General features: G+C 39.2%; 1 protein-coding gene across 2 annotated transcripts in view; it reads left to right on the top strand.

Moving 5' to 3' along the window:
- The first annotated feature begins 266 nt into the window (after nt 1-266).
- Nucleotides 267-21,584, top strand: part of ubr3 (ubiquitin protein ligase E3 component n-recognin 3) — a 37,527-nt gene continuing 16,209 nt past the window's right edge. The window contains exons 1-28 of one of the 2 annotated variants that reach the window (XM_026144151.2): nt 267-748; nt 2,187-2,326; nt 2,610-2,762; nt 2,941-3,096; nt 3,450-3,490; nt 3,722-3,788; nt 3,872-4,002; nt 5,245-5,473; nt 6,339-6,518; nt 7,344-7,477; nt 7,591-7,677; nt 7,760-7,825; nt 7,919-8,008; nt 8,214-8,342; nt 8,530-8,582; nt 8,675-8,808; nt 10,110-10,195; nt 10,305-10,446; nt 11,629-11,725; nt 12,611-12,752; nt 13,069-13,173; nt 13,293-13,463; nt 14,066-14,098; nt 14,892-15,337; nt 16,567-16,655; nt 20,030-20,179; nt 20,589-20,722; nt 21,172-21,282. In XM_026144151.2, coding sequence (XP_025999936.1) covers nt 315-748; nt 2,187-2,326; nt 2,610-2,762; nt 2,941-3,096; nt 3,450-3,490; nt 3,722-3,788; nt 3,872-4,002; nt 5,245-5,473; nt 6,339-6,518; nt 7,344-7,477; nt 7,591-7,677; nt 7,760-7,825; nt 7,919-8,008; nt 8,214-8,342; nt 8,530-8,582; nt 8,675-8,808; nt 10,110-10,195; nt 10,305-10,446; nt 11,629-11,725; nt 12,611-12,752; nt 13,069-13,173; nt 13,293-13,463; nt 14,066-14,098; nt 14,892-15,337; nt 16,567-16,655; nt 20,030-20,179; nt 20,589-20,722; nt 21,172-21,282 — 3,930 coding nt within the window. In that variant the 5' untranslated portion in view covers nt 267-314. The remainder of the gene's footprint in view (nt 749-2,186; nt 2,327-2,609; nt 2,763-2,940; nt 3,097-3,449; nt 3,491-3,721; nt 3,789-3,871; nt 4,003-5,244; nt 5,474-6,338; nt 6,519-7,343; nt 7,478-7,590; nt 7,678-7,759; nt 7,826-7,918; nt 8,009-8,213; nt 8,343-8,529; nt 8,583-8,674; nt 8,809-10,109; nt 10,196-10,304; nt 10,447-11,628; nt 11,726-12,610; nt 12,753-13,068; nt 13,174-13,292; nt 13,464-14,065; nt 14,099-14,891; nt 15,338-16,566; nt 16,656-20,029; nt 20,180-20,588; nt 20,723-21,171; nt 21,283-21,584) is intronic. The other variant, XM_026144153.2, reaches the window with a different exon arrangement.

Raw genomic sequence — 21,584 nt, 5'->3', positions numbered from 1 at the left:
GCGATTTTTCTTTTTGTTTTTCCCCTCTCCTATTAGATGTGTCTACAAAAAATAAAAATAATGCTGATAAAGATTCAAAAACTCAACCCCCACAAAAAATTAACGAAAAGAAAATAAATCCCTAAATTCCAATACTAGGTTTAAGTAGGTCAAATACTGTGTAGATTTATTTCCAGTACATGAAGTACAACGAGCGGAAATTACTTCAGGAAATTCTCTAGCCAACAACGACGTAATCAGCCGTATCGCGAGAAAACCCGAGAACATGGAAACAAGACAACAAAAATAAATTTGTGGACAACAAGCCAGAGTGCATGATGGCGGCGTCGCTGCTACGCCGGGACAAGAAAGCCACTGCCGCCCACTTGAAGGCAGACTTAAACCGGACTGACAATAGCTCCGGAGTCCGGCAACTACAGGAGCTTCTTGACGCTGTACTGAATCCCGAAAAACCAGCGGCGGACGGAGAAGCTCTTGACTGGTGTAAATGTCTGATTGCAGGAGGCGAAGGTTTCGATGAGTTCTGCAAAACGGTGCGCTCCTATGACAACGCGACTCTGTGCGGCTTGGTTTGGACGGCTAATTTCGTGGCATATCGATGCCGGACCTGTGGCATCTCTCCGTGCATGTCGTTGTGTGCTGAGTGCTTCAATAACGGAGACCACACGGGCCATGATTTCAACATGTTCCGGAGCCAGGCTGGTGGGGCCTGTGACTGTGGAGACAGTAATGTCATGCGAGAGAGTGGGTAAGTCCGAGCTAGCTAACCCGGCTATGCTAACCGGCGCAGCCAGTGACATTTTCTCATGTGTGTTGTCAATGACAGTTTCCATATAAATTTATGAGATGCTGTTGCAGGGGAACAACATTTTTCAATCTAGCGATACTCCTGTCATTTATAAATACAACCCACGGGCTAAGGGTTACCTAGGCTAGCTAAACTCCAACGATCATACTGGGAGGTGTAGCTACAGGTTTCCGTGTACCTCTGTCTGTGGCTCTTTAGATATGGTGTGGTCTCCTTTCTGCTGTCAAAGTCTGAATGATCGTTAAGTAAGTGTCATCATTTTATCTTAATGTTTAAACAGCGACTGTCTCTGTTACTCTCTGACTCAACATCATATCTCTGTTCTTGATTACAGTTTCCTCCTAATCATAAAACTTAATTTCCACTCGCGGTTTAGATAAAATAATGTAGTAAACTATTAGCCTGCTTCCAGAGTTGGCCTGATTATCATGAGATGATAATTTAGTTTGTTACGTGGACAGCAAAATACTGGGTAACTGAGTAAAAACCTATATAGAGATTCAGCATGCAAGAGTCTTTACTGCTATTAAGTAAGCATAACGAAATTATAGTTATTGTCCCTCAAATGGTGCATAAAGTGTACTTATACTGACACACACACACACACACACACACACACACACACACACACACACACACACACACACACACACACACACACACACACACACATACTAATACATATGTGAACATATACATACTTGTGCATAAATTATATAGAAACGTATGTCATTTTGGATGATGTAAAGAGTAAGATTGGACTACATCTTTATAAATATGTGATGTATATATCAGGGTTGTAAATATGTGGAATTGAGCAGTAATGCACTTTACATGCGTTATTTACAGATTATGAAATCTCTATAAACAGATTATATGAATGTAGATATATAATTCTAAGTGTTATGAACAGATGATCTTTTTTTTTTTTAAAATATTACAGTCTTATGATCTTCAATAACAAATTATTCATATGTTAGACTATGTTTTTGTGTCATACTGATTCATTAGCTCATAAAATTTGTGTATGGATATTTAATGATGTATGAGAAAGAGGTGTGGTAGTGTGTGGGCTGCTGTGAATAACCCTTTAGTTCCCACTTCAATCAACCATTATTACCCAAAGCCCAATCCAGTAAATATCACAACAATATATTCATGAAATAAACCAAAAGGAAAACTCTTCTGCTCAGACCTCTGGGCTGTTTCAGAAGCTGAATGCAAATTGTACTCAATTTCTACCTGATAATTAAAACATGCTAACAGTTTCTTGACCAACTTTATCTTCTTTTAGTGCACATGAAGGAACAGCAGGAGCGGTCAAATGTACCTTTCTGTGTGACACTGTTTTAAAAAAACATTTCCTTTCCCCTGACAGGTTTTGTCGAAGGCATCGGTTGAGAACTGGGGAAAATATCCCCTTAATTCCCAGAGACCTGCTCTTGATGTCTGAGATGGTTCTTCCCCGCTTTATCCTGTGTATCATACAGTATCTGAGAGATGGATATGTTGAACCAGGTGAAAACAGTCATAACAGACACATGAAGTACAATACTTATTAACCAACGTAAACTGAACCTGTAACTTTAATGTGTGGTTGTCACCAATTAAAGGTACAACACCAGACACTTTCATTCGCTTTAACTTCAGTGGTTTACATCTGATATGATATTATATAAGATGGAAAACATGAGCTGCTGTGCAAGCCTTATACAAGTGTTATACAACTATTTACACGTAGAGTTACTTTCACTGAGTGCTGGGTCTCACGGGTCTCGCATCTCTTATCTTATTTTACCAGACACCTCAACTGAGAGAGATCTACAGAAAGTCCTGCAACAGCTGGAGCCTCAGATCTCCTTCCTTGAGGAGCTTACAAAGATGGGAGGAGCAATGAGGACTGTGCTGACAAAAATCTTGACCAATCAGCAGGCATTCAAGGAGCTGAGCATGGGTAAATATCCAGCTTAGGGTTTGGGCTCAATTAACAGAGCATTACCACTGATTTTTTTTTTTTTGTAATTTTAGGTCAGCAATGTACTAATTGTGAAAAATATTTTACTTGATATATGTGAACCAAAAAAAAAAAAAGAAATTAGAAGGTTTTCTTGCTCACTGCTTAACTGTTGCAGGCCAAGAGGAGAATTTGTATGCTAAGAAGAACTATGACAAGTATTTGTCAGCACTGAAGAATTCAGGTCTGGTATCAGTGGAGGAAAAAGGCCAGAGTGCTGCTGCTGATGTTGGTGTTGGGGCTGAAGGAGGTGCAGGCGCGATGGTCCTGTTAGGTAAGATGACATGTTTTTTTTTTTTTCTTTCAATAATCATCCATCTGCTTCACATCTTTAAGATAAAAAGAAAAAAATCATAATACTCTCCATTTGTTATTAATTATTATTTTTATTTGAATACATTTTAGTATTGTAAACGAGTCCACATTCCTATAAACGTATATTAGATTCTTTTTCTACCAAGTTTTATATACATTACACATGCAGTACTTTTTAAAAATGTATAAATAAATGCACGTACAGTGAATAAGAGACCAAACATTTCATAAATAAGTTTGTTGGTGCTATAATAACAGGTGACATATGTTCTAACTGTTGCTAAATAGTAATTAGTCCATTTGTTTTGTTAGGAAACAGCGGACCAGGGAGTCCAGACGAGCAATGTAAAGAGGTATGTTAAACTAATGCTTAAAATGACACTGACCTGATAATGAATGTGTGTTATTTTAAGTAATACGTTTTTTTAATTCCTCTTTTTATAAAACTGGTAAAGCCATATCACTGACCTGTGCAACATTAATGTTGTTTCTAATTTATGCTCAGTCAAAAAATGCTCAGTTGATGCCTTAATGAAAATTTGCAGACTTCTTGAAATTTATGTTGTTTTGTGTTTTCTTCCAAGGAGGATCAAGATGGAGGACAGTCTGTTGGTCAGAGGAAGAGGGTTAAGCTGAGTAGCAGTACCAAAGGTGCATGAAAAGAAAGGCATTCACACTATAATGTCTGAACTGAGCTGAACTGTGTATTCATTATGTCTCTTTATTGTCCTCAGACCCTTGTATTATTGAATCTCTGAAGCATAAATGCTTCCTGGAAGAGTTGCTGTTTTGGACAATAAAATACGAGTTTCCTCAGAAGATGGTCACCTTCTTATTAAACATGTTGCCAGATCAAGATTACAAGGTATTTTCTTTTCCAATTTTTCATGTGCAAAAATTAATGCCGCATACCACCTTTCAGATGCCTGTCTGATCTTAATTTTAACCTCCTAAGACCCAAACTCTTCCACGGCATGCATTTTTAATTTCTCTTTGATATTTGGGCATATTGGGACCCGATGAATGTAAAAACAAAGAATTACCAGCTTCTTTTTTTTTTTTAACCTGATTTTTGTTTCTTAGAAAAATAAGAGCCACATATGAGGATATTCGTTTAAAATTTCGATAGAACAGTAGCAGTATAATGTCCTTGTAAGTGGATATCAGGCTCTCAGAAAAATTAAGTATTTTGGTCTACAAGGGCCTGAAATGTGATGTCCACATATGTGGACGCCAGGTCCTTGGAGGTTAAAGGATTCCTTCCTATGACATGGTGCAGACCAGGAGCAGTTATACAGCTCACAGGCTAAAAGTGGTCCACAAAGGCCTCCAAAGGGTGTCATTTCATTTGGCTTCGTTCTGCACCAGAAAGCTGTTTGCATGTCATTGAGAACAAATTAGAGATGGGAATTATCGTCATCATCTTCTTGCTGACGAATGCATTAACCACAACCTGCTGCATGACACCAAAGTGGTATTGTTAAGCCAAGGACCTGCACCCACACGTTTACAACAGTGGTGTTTCTTTATGAGTTTACAGCAACTGAATGTGGAACAACTGACGCATTGTTGAAATCGCGCAAGACAGTTCAGACTTTTTTTTTTTTTTTTTAAATAGATGGTTTATTAAATTCTTATTGCATCTCAGTATTTTTGTCCTTACTACTCTAGTAAATGATTTACAGGAAAAAAAATCCTTTTTGAGCTTAGACCTTGGTGCAACTTCCTCCCCTCCTTCCTCCTCCGTTAAAGCCAGCTTTCTTCTGATTGGTTGCCCTTCGTAAACAGAAGGTTTGAACACCAGAGAAGTGTGGTCACAGCCTGAAATAACCGTATTGTGGATATCTGGTCCCAGTTACACCATACACAGCCTGAAATTGGAATGTTTCAGTTGTTTAAAGCTTGAGCTGGGATTACATGCACATATTTGAAATTATGTTTCCTGTGTTTAATATAAGAATCTTACCTTCTGTGCTTTGGGATTCATGCATTGCCTTTTCATCATGCCTTTTCAATATCAAACTGGGCTTAAAAAAGCTCAGTATGTATGAGTTTTTGAAGGCAAGCCTTAATCGTGTTATGGGCTTCTTGTCTTTCTCTCTGGCAGATCACCTTTACAAAAACATTTGTCCAACATTACGCTTTCATCATGAAAACGCTGATGAAAAGCCACGAGTCGGATACGATGTCCAACCGCATCGTTCACATTAGTGTGCAGCTGTTCAGCAACGAGGAGCTGGCTCGACATGTCACAGAGGAGTGTCAGCTGCTGGACATCATGGTCACAGTCCTCCTCTACATGATGGAGAGTTGCCTTATTAAAAGTGAGCTTCAGGGTAAGTCGGCCAGTTTTCTCACTATTTTGATAAATGCTCACTCGGGTTGTATTATTAAACATGAGAAGGTTTTTTTTGTTTTCTTTTTTTAAATGGTATTTTCCAGGTTATTCATTGTTGATATTTTTGTCTTGAACTTATTAATAAAACTGAAATTTGGATTTAAATGGTTTTATATGCACCTGGTCAAAAGATCCATCATGACACAAATAATGGATGGCATTAGCTGCCTTTTTTATGTCTAATTGTGCAAATCTGTTACATGAAGCCACTGAGTTTTCTAAAGCAATAATTAAATATAAATGCTTCCTAAAGAACAAAGAACAGCTGCTAATTTTGCCCTATGTTTTTAATCATTCTTGGTGCTTGTATAGCCTGCACAGATGTTTCATTTCATTGCTGGCTCCAAGTAAAATGAGCTTGAATCTTTACCTGTTGGGTGAGTGGATGACGTGGGCACCCAAGTTTGTGGGTGCGATGACGTGAGAACATGGCGAGTTTAAAATTAATACCATAGTTGTTAGACAAGTTTGAATCTCAGTGACCTAGACCTCAAGGTTAAGGTCGGAGGTCAAGTTTTCTGAAAATTTTGCAAATGCGGTAACTTGAGAAGGAAGTCACCTAGGAGTTTGAAATTGATACCATAGGTATCTACTAGGAGGCTGAGCAGTAGCACTGGCATAGACTCCTTTTTTAATGCTGCACTCATCATTGTTGGCAGTGTTATAATAACAGCCAGGTGTTGATTTAAATAACACATTGACCCATGTCTATGTATTTCTTTATGTTTATTTTCTTGTAGATTCCTAAATACGATTTGATTCCAATTGTCAGTGTTTCCTGTCTTGCTGTCTTTCTTTTTTAGATGAAGAGAACAATCGGCATGTTGTGGTGAACTGCAGTGAAGCACTATTGAAGAACAACACCTACTGGCCCCTAGTTAGTGATTTCATTAACATCCTCTCACACCAAAGTGTAGCGAAAAAGTTCCTGGAAGACCACGCATTGTTGATGCTGTGGATGAGCTTTGTGTCGTTTTTCCAAGGTAAGTCCTATTACTTTCTTACACTTACTTACACTTTAAGATCACTGGATTAGATTGAGGCTTGTATTAATTAATTCTTGATTTAAAGAAAAAAGCTTCAAATTTTCCCCTAGCCTCCTTTGTTAAATTAATGCTATGTTATCCCAATGAAATGTACTCAAACAAATGTACTTACACCACAAAAGTGATTTTGTTATTATAGTCAGTGTGAGGCTAGTGAGTATTTTCATCTGTGACTCAGAAAGTTAATTTCAGACAATGCTTGTATCCCATCTATTGTTGGTATGGTGGGTTCAGAGATATCAAACCACATGGATATCAGTGTAATAGATCTAGTTTTTGTTATTCAGTCACAGTCAAGTCAAACACAACGCTTGATTTAAAAGCGTGTTCCTGCAGATTTATTTAAACTTCTGGGCTTATTCAGAAGGAGATTTGTTGCCCTCCTTTTAAATAGTTCAACCAAAAAGCAGAGTTGTGGTGCGATAGATTCTTTATCACTGGATTTGAATTGTGGTTGGTGCTGCTGGCTTTTTACTGCACTCTACCACAATCCTAAAAATAACGCTCACCCTTGTATAGTGGGCCTGAGTATCCTCTTGCTGACGCTATGAGGACAGTGTCACTATTACCCTGTATCCATGCGAGCCACAAACTGACACATTCAATAGAGAGTTTTGTAATTCACATACTTGTTGACATTTTATTAGGTTACATATAAATATGAGGGGAAATGTTGAATTTTAAAAACGCAGACTTGTATTTTAAACTTTTTATGTGCATTGAGAAGCATAACAGGTTATAACCATTCTGCTGCTGTCATAGGTATGAATCTGAATAAGCGGGAGTTGAATGAACATGTGGAATTTGAGTCTCAGACGTACTATGCAGCATTCGCAGCAGAGCTTGAGGCCTGTGCACAACCAATGTGGGGTCTCTTAACACACTGCAAAGTCAAAGTAAGTCTCACTCACAGGATTAATGGAACATGCGTTATAAGCACCCCAAGCTGCAATCACTTACTACATAATACTATATCAAATTTTTTACATCTGATTTTATGTGTTACCAGGAAACACAAGAATACACTAAAACTGTGGTTCGATACTGTCTGGAGACCTTGCAGATCTGGTTTGATGCCATTGGCTTCATTGATGAGGTATATTAATGGCAAACTGCCGTATGTACAAGTAATATTTTCCCTCCCCTGTTTCACATAAATGTCTGTATATCTGTCATAGCCTGCTCCGAATCAAGTGACATTTCACCTGCCACTCCACCGCTACTACGCCATGTTCCTCAGTAAGGTATGCCACCTCATCTTTTAGTGCACAGTCTATTCTCTTTGGTGTCTGTGTTTATGTGTTTTTAAAGTTGATTGTTTGGTTCAAAATCCCCAGGCTGTAAAATGCCAAGGACTGGATCTGGACAGCCTCCTTCCTGACCAAGAGATGTTGATGAAGATCATGGTGCATCCACTCCAGATCCAGGTATAACAGTGGAAGACAATAGATTTGGTTTTACCTGCATGTCTAATGCACATCTGTGTCCATGCACTTATTGTAACAAGTAAAAGTATTTGCAGACTACATGGCTTCAGGTTAGGAGAAGGTTAAGTGATTCCAGCCTACCACGTCTAACACTGGTCTGCAGAGACTCCTCACTCAATTAACACTTTGTTCTATGTGACTGTAGGCGTGCCTGTCAGAAATCCACAGCAACATGTGGGTGAGGAATGGACTGCAGATTAAGGGACAGGCTATGACTTACGTGCAGTCACACTTCTGCAACTCCATGATTGATCCTGACATCTATCTGCTGCAGGTGAGGACTCCTGCTTCACAGACAATACTTGCTGAGTGTCACTCGTGTGTGTGTGTGTGTGTGTGTGTGTGTGTGTGTGTGTGTGTGTGTGTGTGTGTGTGTGTGTGTGTGTGTGTGTGTGTGTGTGTGTGTCTTTTATAATTTCAATTTAGTTTTTAAGTCTGCTTTCTCTCTTTTATTATTGAAGGTTTGTGCATCAAGACTAGACCCTGACTACTTTATCTCAAGTGTTTTTGAGAGGTAAGCTATATTTCTGATAATATTATGCTACATAAAACATTTAACATTTGCAGATGGGTAACATCTGGTTTATAAACTGTCCTCTGATGCAGGTTTAAAGTAGTCGACCTGTTGACCATGGCGTCTCAGCATCAGAATGCCGTGTTGGACTCTGAGCAAGAGAGACCAATGCTAGAAGGAGCACTTACCTTTCTGGTCATACTAACAAGCCTTCGCATTCATTTGGGTGAGTGGTACAGCAGAGGGCTGTGCAGCATCTTTATCAGAGTAGCAAACTACCTTACGGTATATAGAGTTACCCTAGAGCTAATAAATCATTTGCTGAGGCTCTGCGAGGTGTTGATAGCTGGTAGGTCGTGTCGCTGTTGGCACGAGTTCATGTAACCATTGTTTCTCTTTGCTGGTGCAGTTTTCCTGTATTTGGCACTCATCCCAGGAGTGTTTTTCTTTGCTGTATTACAATAAGAAGTGACTTTTTCACGTAAAACTCTCCAATGAAGTCCTTTACTTGGCTGAAAATGTCATTTGAACTATTTCTAGTATTTGTTCATGGAGATAACCAAGGACTTTGTAAATTATACTCTGACGCAAAAGGCCTACATTGACACTCCTCTCTTTGCATATATTGAAATATAACTGTGATACAATTTCTCCCTAGGGAGATAGTGCTTTCAGATGTTCTGCTGACTTATTCATCCATATTACAGAACACTGCATTACAAAACTGCATTATGTTAAAGAGATAGTGGTCACAGTCTGTTTTTTAAAAAAAAACTCCTCAGTTCATAATTATCTTGCCAAACCTCAAAACTGAGCTCTTACTGGTGTTTAAAGTGGCAATCTTGAAGTTTTTTCATAGATCATTTTGAATTTATTGAAAGAATAGACCTGTAAGTTGTTCCTAATTATTCATTTATTTAAGACATAAAATTAAATGTCTGTTTCATTACGGTCTCAGAAAGATGTAACCAACTGGTGATTGAGCCTGTGCTTCAGTGATACACTTGTACTTTTATAAACTTTGTAAGCTCCCAGGAAAAAAAAATACCAGTATAGTGGCTTTAGGTTAAAAAAGTATTTAGCTCCTGAAACACAAATTGTGAGCATATCTTCTCCAGTGGCATGAAATGTAACATGTTTGTCAGTGAGATTACGATTTACTGCTGCACTCAATCAGAAAAGCATCTACAAATCGTGACAGTGGTCAGTGGCTCTGGGTTTCAGCCGGTCAGTTACCATAGCGAGGTAACCGACTCGCTGTGGTTTGCTGACTCATGATGTGGGCAGCAAACAGCACTGCCTGATTCCTTTATTAAAACAAAAAGTTTCTTTTGTTTCCCCACTCTGTAACTCTGTGGCCTGTAACCACCTCTGGCTTGGTTATTGCCAAGACAGCCAGCACTAAAATTTTTAAGATTACATATTGTCAGCCATTTCTCCTATTTTGTCAAGTTTCTGTACTGGTGAAAGTCAGATCCCCTCACTGTCAGTTTGCCTTCACACTCTTCTTCTCATTTTCACCGACAGGGATGACCGATGATGAGATCCTTCGGGCTGAAATGGTCTCTCAGTTGTGCATGAACGATCGTACGCACAGCGCACTCTTAGACCTTGTATCCTTCAGTCATTAACAAATACTTTCTGAAGAGAAACTGTATTCAGTTATCCACAGTATATATGTATTTATATATGTTTTATTTTTCCTTAAGAGATTTTTCGTAGATTCCTGAAAATCCCAACCCAAAGAGTGGCATTGTACCCGGTAGCTGTAGTTTTGAGGATATGCTCTCTGCTGTAGCCGACTTCAAAGCACCTGTGTTTGAGCCTGGAGGATCCATGCAGCAGGGCATGTACACACCCAAAGGTAGGATATTCTCGTGAAGGAGAAGGCAGGATTTCCTAACAGATCTTAAAAAAAAGTAACAGATGTTTATAAAAGTGTTGTTACAGATTTTACAGAAGTGTCTGGTATGGTAAAGGCAGACGTTACACGCAGTCGTTGATACTGTTATAGAAGTAGTTTAGTTAAAATATGAAACCTAAGAATCTATTTGACGTTTTTCCACCAGCAGCTAAACAAAATTTTCATCAACAGTTGTAGTCACAGTGGGACGGAAATAAACAACATTGCAAATAACTGGTGTTTAGTTCATGGCTTGTTTGTGGGTTTTAACAATTCTGGGTTCATGTCCTCGCTGAGGGCTTTCTGCTTGGTGATAGCATCATCATCTGAGCAGCATGAAGATATGTCTGCTGCCCTCCACTGGCCAACAGTAACATTAGCTTTAAGAATGCGTGTAATATTTTAATATATTTTTGGAGGCTTTTTTAGCTGTTATTTGATAGGATCGCCAAGATAACACAGGAAAGCTGGGAGAAAGACCAGGGGGAAGAGACACAGGCGTCAGGACAGAGTCAAACCTGGGTCTGTGCTTTAGACTTGCAGCTAATGGGTTGCCTGCTCAACCCAGTGAGCTAAATCAGCACCCCAAAAGACTGTAATATTTAAGAGCTTTTTAAGACTAGATCTAATGAGCTGGTCGCTGAGCTTTGAATAGAAATTATGATAAAATATATATTTTTTTTATCATATTTTTAAATATTGTCTTATTTTTGTTTTATGGCCTAGAACTTACAGCAAATAGTTTTTCAAACCAACAGCAGTCATTTTAATCACAAAGCTGATATCTGATTTCTAGGGAGTTTACTTTGTTCTCCAGCAAGAAGCATATGAGGTAATATACACACATTATGGGTGGTGCATTCTTGTGAAATAACTAATTGTCTTATCCAGTTCACGGAAAGAATAAATGTTGTCACTTAAAAACGAACATATGTTAAATCTATTCTATTGCTTTTTAGATCGCTCCCTGTTATAGTTAAGAATGGGGCTCAATCTTTTGCACTAGATCTATGTCCTCAGGGCACCACTTGGGGGCAGACTTACACCACTTATGATGGTGACAGGTGAAAAACAGGGAAACCATGAAACAGTGTCACTTTGTACCTGAGATTGCAAAGCATTTCTCTTCCTTTTTTTCACTAGCTGAAGTGTGGGAGAAAGAGTTTGACCCCATCATGGTCGTTCTCAGAACAGTCTATCGCCGTGATGTCCAGTCCGCAATGGACAGATATGCAGCATTGTAAGTTTGATTTTCCCCACACATTTCTATTTTCTGTCACCTTCTAAACTCTGTATAAATGTTTCCTTTGCTCGGCAGTAGTTTTGTTGCTGTTTTCATGTTCAGTCATGACAAAAATCAGGTCGTCTCTCTTTCTGCTGGTGAAGGGACATGATTACAAAGGTCAGCTCTGCTAGGTGTTGAAGTGATTCCAATTAGATTGGTGTCGAGAGAGCTCAATATTTCAGGCTAAATTGTAATGCAGTTGTGGAAGTCTTTCTTTTTTTGATTGTCCTGAAGACGTCTCCAAGGATAAACATGTCAGCGGAGGTGAAGGAGATACTTTGGGGGTTAATTTTCTTTCTGGCTTCTGAAAATACTCATTAAACTAAAAGTGGCTCACTCTGTTTCTGTGTCTGAAATGGCAATTGGTTAGAGCCTTTGTAATTCATGGATGGATCACTCATCCGCCTCTTTCACGTACATGCTTTCAGTTTTCTCTTCAGTTTTTGTGTCCAGTACAGATGAAACTAGAGCATATTTCTCTCTCAGACATATTGAAGCTGCCTGTGCCACCTTCAGAGTCTGATACCAGCCTCATGTTGCTCATTCACACTGTTTGAATATGATGGATTACATGTCAGGCTCGCCCTGGCTCGTGTGATAATAATCCCATCATCACTAATAGAGTGCTGCCCCTCGGCTCTTCTGTTGTGTAGACTGAAATCTTTCGTGATTTATTCTGAACAGCATTCGGTGTCACTTTCCCAAACGCTTATTTCTCTCAACCTAACTCTGACTTCTCTCATTATTACTTGTATGTAATGAGTATAAAAATTGATTATTGCTAGTAATTGCTTTTTTGATTTGTTTTCTCGCCTCCTTTTTGATGATGATGTCCACTAGTTTGAAACAGTTTGGCATTCACACTGGCAACCCCTGGCCACCATACAAGGAAAGGACTCCTCTGCACCCATGTTACAAAGGTCTAATAAGGCTGTTGCACTGCAAGACGCTGCACATTGTGATATTCACTCTACTTTACAAGGTGAGTCTTTCACCCACTACCAGTGCCATATAAAACAGCCAAATCCATCGTCTCTCTTTGCAGTTTGTAGTATGACTTGGTTTGCAACTGGTGCTGAAAATTGGCGCATCACCAAATAATCATCTTCATAGTATCGATCAGGCAAGATGTATTTAAGAATACAAATTCATTGACAGATGGCCAGTTGAGGGCTTGGTATCAGTAATGAGAGGCTGATCTATGGATGCATAATAACTTAAAAAAAGCAAACACATTGACAGCTAAACCTTGTGTTATTTGTTCTCTGGGGTAAGCTAATGGTTTGATCATGTTCTAGATCTGGATGGATCATCAGAACATGTCTGAACACGTGCTGTGCATGGTGCTGTACCTGATTGAACTGGGTTTGGACAACCAGATTCAAGACAACAAGGAGGATGAGGTAAGATAATTTGCTTGGTTTAACTTGTAACCACTTTCCTCACTGTCTAGGCCCCTAGTGCCAACCAGTTTCTCACTGAGTCATTGTCGTCGTCGTCTTCTTCCTTTTTTTTTGTTTAGGAGCCTTGCATTGAGGAGCACTGTCACGACAGCTGGTTCCCAGGCACCAATCTCCTCTCCAATCTGCACCATGTCATCAACTTTGTCAGGGTGCGGGTTCCTGAGACCGCTCCAGAGGTAAAGAGAGAGGCACCTCCCAGCACCAGCACCGAAGCTTCTTCTTATGGCCAGGTAAAAGGAAACTCGGTGACAGGCCGTGCTTGTTTGCATTAACTTTAAATTAATTTGAGTTACATTCCTATTTCCATCCTCTGTGCTAAGCTAACTGCCAGCTTGCATCATAACTATGGAAAAGGAATGAGAAAGCAGGATTTTTTTCTAAAAACATTACTGCTTTTAAAATGTGTTTAATAAATAAATAAAATTACCCATCAGATGCTGTATTCAGAATATATCTTACCGCACCACTAGGGGTGATCCTACATGGAACTAAATGCTCTGAATAAAGAGTTTGTTGTCAAGATAAAATCAAAAAAGTAGCTGAGAGTCACTTAAAGAAGGTCTCTCTCTTGTTGATGGGGTTTTGGATGGTCTGGATAGTTTTTGGCTTGTTGCCACTATATAGATTTATTCTCTAAAAACTTTGTCTTCTTAAATAGAAATCACAGCAGATTTTGACTGATTGTAGGCCTTAGTGATCTATTGGTCTGGAAGTGAGGGTGTAACTCTTCTTTTAGGTCTGTCCTGTCAAACATGTGGTTTATTTATCATCTTGCATTACTGGTTGCTTCATGCACCACTTTCATATCATGATTACTTTACTCGTTCCACAGAACTCCAGGCGTCTTTCAGGAAATTGGAGAGAGGTAGCTGTTTGTACTCATTTCTATGAAAAGACTAATGCTCGAATGAAACAATCAGCTGCATTAGCCTTTGTTTTATCTCTACTTTGAAAGACTTCTCTTGTATGTGTTTCTTTGATGCATTTCAAAGGAGTTCTGTCTTGTTGTGTTATGGTGTGTGTATGTGTGTGTAATGCTATGCTTCAGCAGTTCCCCTCCCTCTTGACTGCTGAAACTAATTACGTGTGTAATGCAGGTTTGGGGTAAACGCTTTTTAACCGCATGTCAGAATGATTGATGTTCCCTTGACTGGGCTGTATGATGTATGTTTATTTAACAGTGCAGCTCAGGTGCTTTTTTTATGTCAGGTCAGGTCAGGGCAATCCTTCAGATGGCTTGTATTTGAATTTTCGTTAGGAGTCTGGTTGTCCCAGCGCTATCAGCTGCAGTGTTCATAAAATGTCAGCTGAAATAATGAACATTTTATTTGACTTTTACGTGCACGTTCCCGTCTGAATATGGTAATGACACCGACCTACAATCCATCAAAGTCGACCAGACTATTAGTTATATTAATAATTGGAAATGGTCTAGGTGCTCCATAAAAAAATTGTGAAATTTGAAGAGCTGTGTCATGTTTCTCTTTATTGTGAGCTTCACGTGTGATATGTAATATTTATTCATGTGTGTTCTTCTAGATTCCTGTACTTTTATTGATAAATAATGGATTATGGTTCTTGATCTAATGGTGTCTCACTATATTGGCCAAATATTTCATCTTTTTGTAAAGAAATGTTTGCCTTCAATGCTTTCTTAGAACCTTCGCGAAGCTCAGGTGTTCAGTCTCGTGGCAGAACGTAGAAGGAAGTTCCAAGAGATAATCAACCGCAGCACCACTGAAGCCACGCAGGCTGTCAGGCCCAAGAGCTCCTCGACACGCTGGGTTCCGCCAGGCACGCCCCCGCAGCTGGTCACAGAGATCCTGGAGATCCGTGAAAGCATGCTGTCCCTCCTCATCAAGCTCCACCAAAAGATGTCGTCTAAGCAGAACTCTCTTTCGGCATCTTGGCTAGAGGACATCGAGTCGAACCGCCTCGCTCACGGAGACGGCATAACAGCCATTGAACGTATCCTCACCAAGGCAGCCGCGCGCAGCTGCCAAATCAAGCGTAGCATCCAGGACATTTGTGGAAAGGTGTGTCCACCAGTACCACCAAAGAAGAACAGTCCCACTGACAAGAAAGCCATGGACAAAGAAGAAAGGTAATTATAACTTCAGATTTTCATTTACACACCTCCGTGCTACATCATTAACTTTATTCTTAATTTCTGTTGAGTAGTATTTTGTTATGTTTTTATGATATTGCATTCAATAATTGATCTTTATCGAACCTTTTGAAGTCATGGTATTGTTATCATTTATAAGACGTGAGTGTAAATAAAGAGATCTTTACTATTTAATCTAATTATCTTGACTAGAGGTCCAGATGTGCAAGATGCAGATGCGCTTTAATGTGTGCTTTAATGTAATGATTTCATATGTTCTTATTCGATATAAATCCACATAAATAGTGGCTCTATTGCTGCTGGCTTTGTACATCTTGTACTTGAATGGAAATGCACTCCATTGACTGTGTGAAAAGTTAAAATGTGCAGGATTTGCCTTTTCACCACACATTCACCCACTAGTCCTCTCCTTCCCCTACTTTAATGATGATGGAACGGCTTATAGCGATTTGATAACAGTCTGCTTCTGGGGTTGGTTGGCTTCACCCCACAGCTAAAATTAAAGTTACAGCCTCTTCTGTTCCCATGAACTAGATCAGTGTCCGTCACACAGCAATATAGGCAGTGGCAGTGAGAACTAAGAAGGCCATTCTTCAGTCTGGTTGTCGGTACCCCTTAAGCCATCAGTGAAACTATTGAGCTGTGACACTCCTGTCAGCATTTGTTTATGTCCTCTTATTAGGGACTTAATTTACAGTCAGCTCTCGCCTTTGTATGCACTGGTGAGAACTAAACCCACGAGATTAGCTTAATAATCAGCTTTTCCAAATTTTAAAACGCAGCCTTGTTGAAATCAGAAACATCCTGTGTGTGTGAAAATAGCCCCTGTTACATGCACATGCTATGGGTGATCAAGCAAGCTCTGCACAATAGGCATGCTTTTCCACAGAATACTGAGGGATCACTTATTCGAAGGGGAACGCTAATAATAAATCCTCTTAAAACGAAGAAAAAAATCACCATATTATGCAACACTTTCCATCAGAAATTGCTGTTTCTGTAAATGAGGGACAATCATTTATCACAGGACTGATTGTATCTCCCTCAAAACAATCTGATCGGGGGAATTAAAGCAAATTCTTTCAGTAGTTGATTAGATTATATGGAAATATAGACACATGGCATTTATTTGGTTATGATCTCAGTGACCTATCAAACAAACTACTTCATATCTACCAAAACATTTCTGTTTTTCTTTCTTTCAGGCGTCAAAGGGCTAGAGAGAGACAGCAGAAACTGCTTGCTGAATTTGCCTCCAGGCAGAAGAGTTTCATGGAAACAGCCATGGATGTCGGTAAGAAAAGGCTGACTGATCTTCTTTTTTGCCAGCTTGTTATGTATATTTTAGAGTTTCTGAGCTTAAAATTCTTAAATATGATATGTAGCTAAAGTCTGTTTGCAGAAAAGCAGCAGCAGTAGCGCCAGCTTCATGATCATTGCTCGCAGGCGTTTGACAGTTATGAAATGAAAACTGCAAAAAAACAATGCAAACATGTGCAATATCATATCACAGTATCACAGTCATATATTTCTCACCACATGGTGGCATAACCCAATCACAGCTGTTCCCTGCAGCTTGAAGTTTTATGAGTTAGTCTGGACAAGTAACACCAAGTTAAATGGCAGATATACAATTATATGCAAAGGGTGATGTGTTTCTGCATCGCAAAGTAGCACAATTACTTAGTCACCTAAAAACACACCACAAACTACAGTGTAAATAATACTGTACTATTAATTGGTTCTAAATTAATAATCAATACAGAATTTATGAATTAGATATTAAGGATCTAAGTTAGTCAATCTAGAATTAAAAGCAGTAAAGACAGAATAAATCCATAGATAAGCTGTAGCAAGTTTTCCACGGCGTTTGGATCAACCTTCATCTCCAAGTTCTTAAACTGTGAAAAATGTGAAGTATTGATTAGTATTTGCTGCTGTACTTTGTCAGAAGTTATTAGTAAATAAGAAAACGATTCATTGCTTTTTTTTTTTTTTTTAAACGTCCTTATTTTACCCTTAATGTCTTATATTTTTGTGCAGTACTGCAGGAGGGAAAGACCTTTTAAAAATCATAAAACACATATTACCACTTTCTGTTTCAAGGACATTTTGCCAGTGTAGCCCTTGAAGCGCTGTTAGCTAAAATAAACTCATCATTGCTGTATGTTTTTCACTGGGGCAAGGTGACAGTGGGCCGAGCCCGTGCGTACGGTCTCTGCAGGCCTTTCAGGAGAAATTGCGAGTAGGGTGATCCTGTGGGAGTGTGGGTGGCTGCTAGCTGTGAGGGCACATAAGATCAAAGCACTAATGGTAGACTGGACTCCCAGGGCCCCCCTCTGACACAGCATGGTTAGCAAATGAATAATGGCCGGTGTGTTCAGAAGGACTGTTCTGATGTCTTTCTAAGCACTCGCTGCCGAGCCAGAACACCAGCTGCAGTCTCAGTGCTGGATTTTCACAACATAACATGAGTATTTCCATTATGTTGGTGACAATATCGGCACAAAGAAAAATTATTATTATTATGATTATTGTTTATTCAGTCTCCGCCTTACTCTGTTAAACAGACCCGTCTGTGAAATGCTGTATCTGTACCAGAAATACTCTGGATCATTCAGAGTCAACTTACTGCTGTTTTTTTGGGAAAAAGATCTTGCAGCTGAAATTTTAAATGTTACGTTTCAATTCACCACACATCAAATTCCTGTTTCCTCTTCTGTATTGCTGGAAGCAGAAATATCAAAGATGGCATCTTTAATTAAGCCAAATGGATGCAATTCTATGTAGATGTTATTAAGATAGTTTGTTAACTAGGATCTTTTTAGTAATATGTTGCAGTAGGACGGCAGCACAGTGATGGGGCGGTTAGCACCATTGCCTCACAGCAAGATGGTCATGGGGTTTTAAGTGTCTGGTTCTCTCCATGTTATCCTGCTTCCTCTCCCAGTCCAAAGACATACCTGGCATGAAGTTAATTGGAGGATATGAGTTGGCCATAGTTTTGAATCTGATGGTTGCTTATGAGTTGGCCCGGTGATAGACTGGCGACCTATCCGAGGTGTACCCTGCCTCTCGCCCTATGCCAGCTGGGGTAGACTCCTGCCCCCCCTTCCGCAACCCTAAATTGGATAAGGAGAGGAAATGGATGGATGTTGCAGTGGTTTAGCTGTCATGGTTTTTGATTTGGGGTCTTTTTTATAGTTTGAGTCTAACCTTTTCTAAGAACTAGGCGCCAACCTTAACATGCAATATTTTTAGGAGGGTGCCACAAATGCATGCTGTTGCTGGTGTGCTTGTTGTCTTGCTTTTTGTGTGTGTCTGTGTGTACACATGCACGTACGTTTATGGCTCTATGTACTCAGATGGCCTGAGGGTACAACTGTAGCACTGACATCTAATGCAAACAACTTTCATTTCCTCAGGAACACGGTGACCTCTCCTGCGAACATGTTTTCCCAAAAAGCAATAAATCAATTTGTAACACAGCTCGACATTTCCGCGATGTTTATTGCTCAAATTGAACACAGTTTTTAACATTTAAAATGAATTTCACATCAGTAAGTAATTTCTAGCACTGTGCCAGACTGACATGTGAGGAGTAGTAGAAAACAAATCCCATTTTAGTTCCCAGTATTTTTAAAACCCCACTGTGTATGCAGGAAGGGCACTGGGGGACATGCTTTTATTGAAATCAGTACAGATGTTTCCATTACAAGTAACATCAGAATGAGAGTGATATCATGCGTTTCACTTTTTGCTTTCCTTCCAGCACTCACAAACTAGCATGCCATCCCAGTGTCATCTGATAATACTCCAGAAAGCTTCTTTGTATGTCAGACCTTTTTGTCTTTGAGTGTCAAATAAATGTTCAATGAGACTGAGGTGGGAGATTGTGAAGGATAGTCTGTGATAGTCAGCAGCACTTCTCGGTCTTCTTTGGTTTTCAAGTAGTTTTTGTGAAGCCTTTATGTGTTTGAGTTCATTATCCTGCTGTAGTGTGAATCCTTTTCCACAGAGATGAAAACCAGAAGGTATGTCAGGCCTCTTAAAAAATCAAGAGGTACTTCTCCTCTGGAGGGTGTAGTCAAATTGTCCAGGCCACTCCAAGCATTTGGCCTTGTTTTCCCTTACAAAATGAGGTTTAGAGACACTACTAGATAGTGGTACTACTTTATCTTGTGAAGTTTGCTCTGATAGATCACGCTTTGGATCTGTGGAAGGGATACAACCAACTGACCCGTGACAAAGGCACTGACATGGTCAAACATGTCTTCTTTTTTTAAATTATTTAAAACCAGCATACTTTTTTTCGTTTATATTTTTTTACTGTGATAGTTTATTTGGATAGGAATAAAGTTTTTACACTTCAGCCATAAAAGGCTGATGGAGTATTGTCGTCGCTCCGATGGACAAGTGGACGGCGTGGACACCTAAGTTTGTGTATGTGATAGCTCGAGAAGGAGGCAACATAGTTCAAATCTCAGTGAGCAGGCCTCAAGGTCAGAGTAAGTTTTCTGAAACTCTTGTGAATATGGTTGAGAACAAGATGACATAGGATTTTGCAATTTGTGTATTTATATATTTTTTTTAATCAATATACTTTTTTCAACACTGTTACATAAAATTTTGCATGAAATGTTTGTCTTTTTGTCTTTATTGTGGCAGAATCCCCTGACACTGAAGCAGCCATGGACTTAGGAGCATCTGAAGTGATGGAGTCCGAGATCCTTTATGACTGCGTCATCTGTGGCCAGAGTGGACCTTCCACTGAGGACCGACCCACTGGCCTAGTAGTTCTCCTCCAAGCCTCTTCAGGTAATTCATTTGCCAGCAATTTCATCTTCCAACATGAAGCTTCTGACCTTGAAACAAAATTTGCTGTCAGTGACCATCAGTGGATCACCTATATCATTACTGTCTTCAGTGACTGGACACCATCAAACTTTAAGTTGAAAAAAAATCTGTATTTCTGCTTAATTTTAATATATTTTTAGAAATCTAAGTCTTAAGTGTAAAAGTCTAAATAATAATTTATTGGTTTGAAAAATAATTGACAAATTATTGTGAATAATCCTAGTTAGCAGCCTGGATAATGTCTGCCCACTGCCACAGAGTGCAACTTTTCTCACTGGAACATCTCATCCCACATGCCATGTCTTATTCATAAAATGTTCATCATATTAACTTAAAATCATTGGGGCTGACGGTTGTTTCTGTGTTGCAGTGCTCGGGCACCGCTGCAAAAGCACGGAGCCTAAAAATCTGCCGACGAGCGACGAGGAACACGTTTACCCAGCAGACACGTGCGGCGCGGCTAATGATGTCAGGCTCACACTCATGCAACAGTTCTTCAAAGATGTACGTGATTCACAGAAAATACTGATGCCTATACACAAAAGATTAAAAAAGTCACAGATCACTATTGTGGATATGGATTTATCTTGAATCTTAAAATAGCCTCTTACTGAGATCTATTTTAAATGTATGTCACTAAAGTGAGAATCTACACCTGTTCTTAGGTGTTGAAGCTGTAAGCTTAAATTAGTCTAAAATGTTATTTATAGGCCTCTGTGACATTATGTGTGTTATTCTCTAAACAGTGATCACTCTGAGTATTGAATATAATAAATCCAAAGATGACCATTTGCTTCATAAGTAACACGAACTTATTTACATTTGTTTTATTCAGTTTGTTAAACTTCTCAGCACCTTAAAATAAAATACATTTTCCTGAAAGACAGGAGCCTGAAGATGTATTTGCATACTCTAATGGATGTTTTTTTTTTTTTCTCTTATGATTTCTGCAGAGTTCCTGTCTGCAGTCAGTGTCAATAGGTTGGGATGGTGGCGTCTATGTCCAGACCTGTGGACACACTTTGCATATAGATTGCCATAAGTCCTACATGGAGTCTCTGAGGGTGAGGATAAGCCTGACCTCATGGAATAATTGTTTGCTTTATTGCTTTATTGGTCAACTATGTCAGTTGGTTAATCATTCAGACCATTACTCATGTTTAAATATCAAGAGTCTCTGTTTCCTATTTGTCAGATTTTTTTTTTTTTAATGTTTAATTGGAAATTAAAATTATATGATGATGTTTGGAGCTAGAGCCTTATATGTTTAGACCTTTCAGCTGAAAATGCTCTTAACTATTGAGTTTAGATTCTATACTGTAGGTCACATTTGATGATTTTTTTGTTTTGTTTTTTTTCTCCACTC

Source organism: Astatotilapia calliptera, chromosome 16, assembly GCF_964374335.1.
Source record: "Astatotilapia calliptera chromosome 16, fAstCal68.1, whole genome shotgun sequence".
NCBI classification, from domain to species: domain Eukaryota; kingdom Metazoa; phylum Chordata; class Actinopteri; order Cichliformes; family Cichlidae; genus Astatotilapia; species Astatotilapia calliptera.
This window is presented reverse-complemented; position numbering and strand designations above follow the sequence as displayed.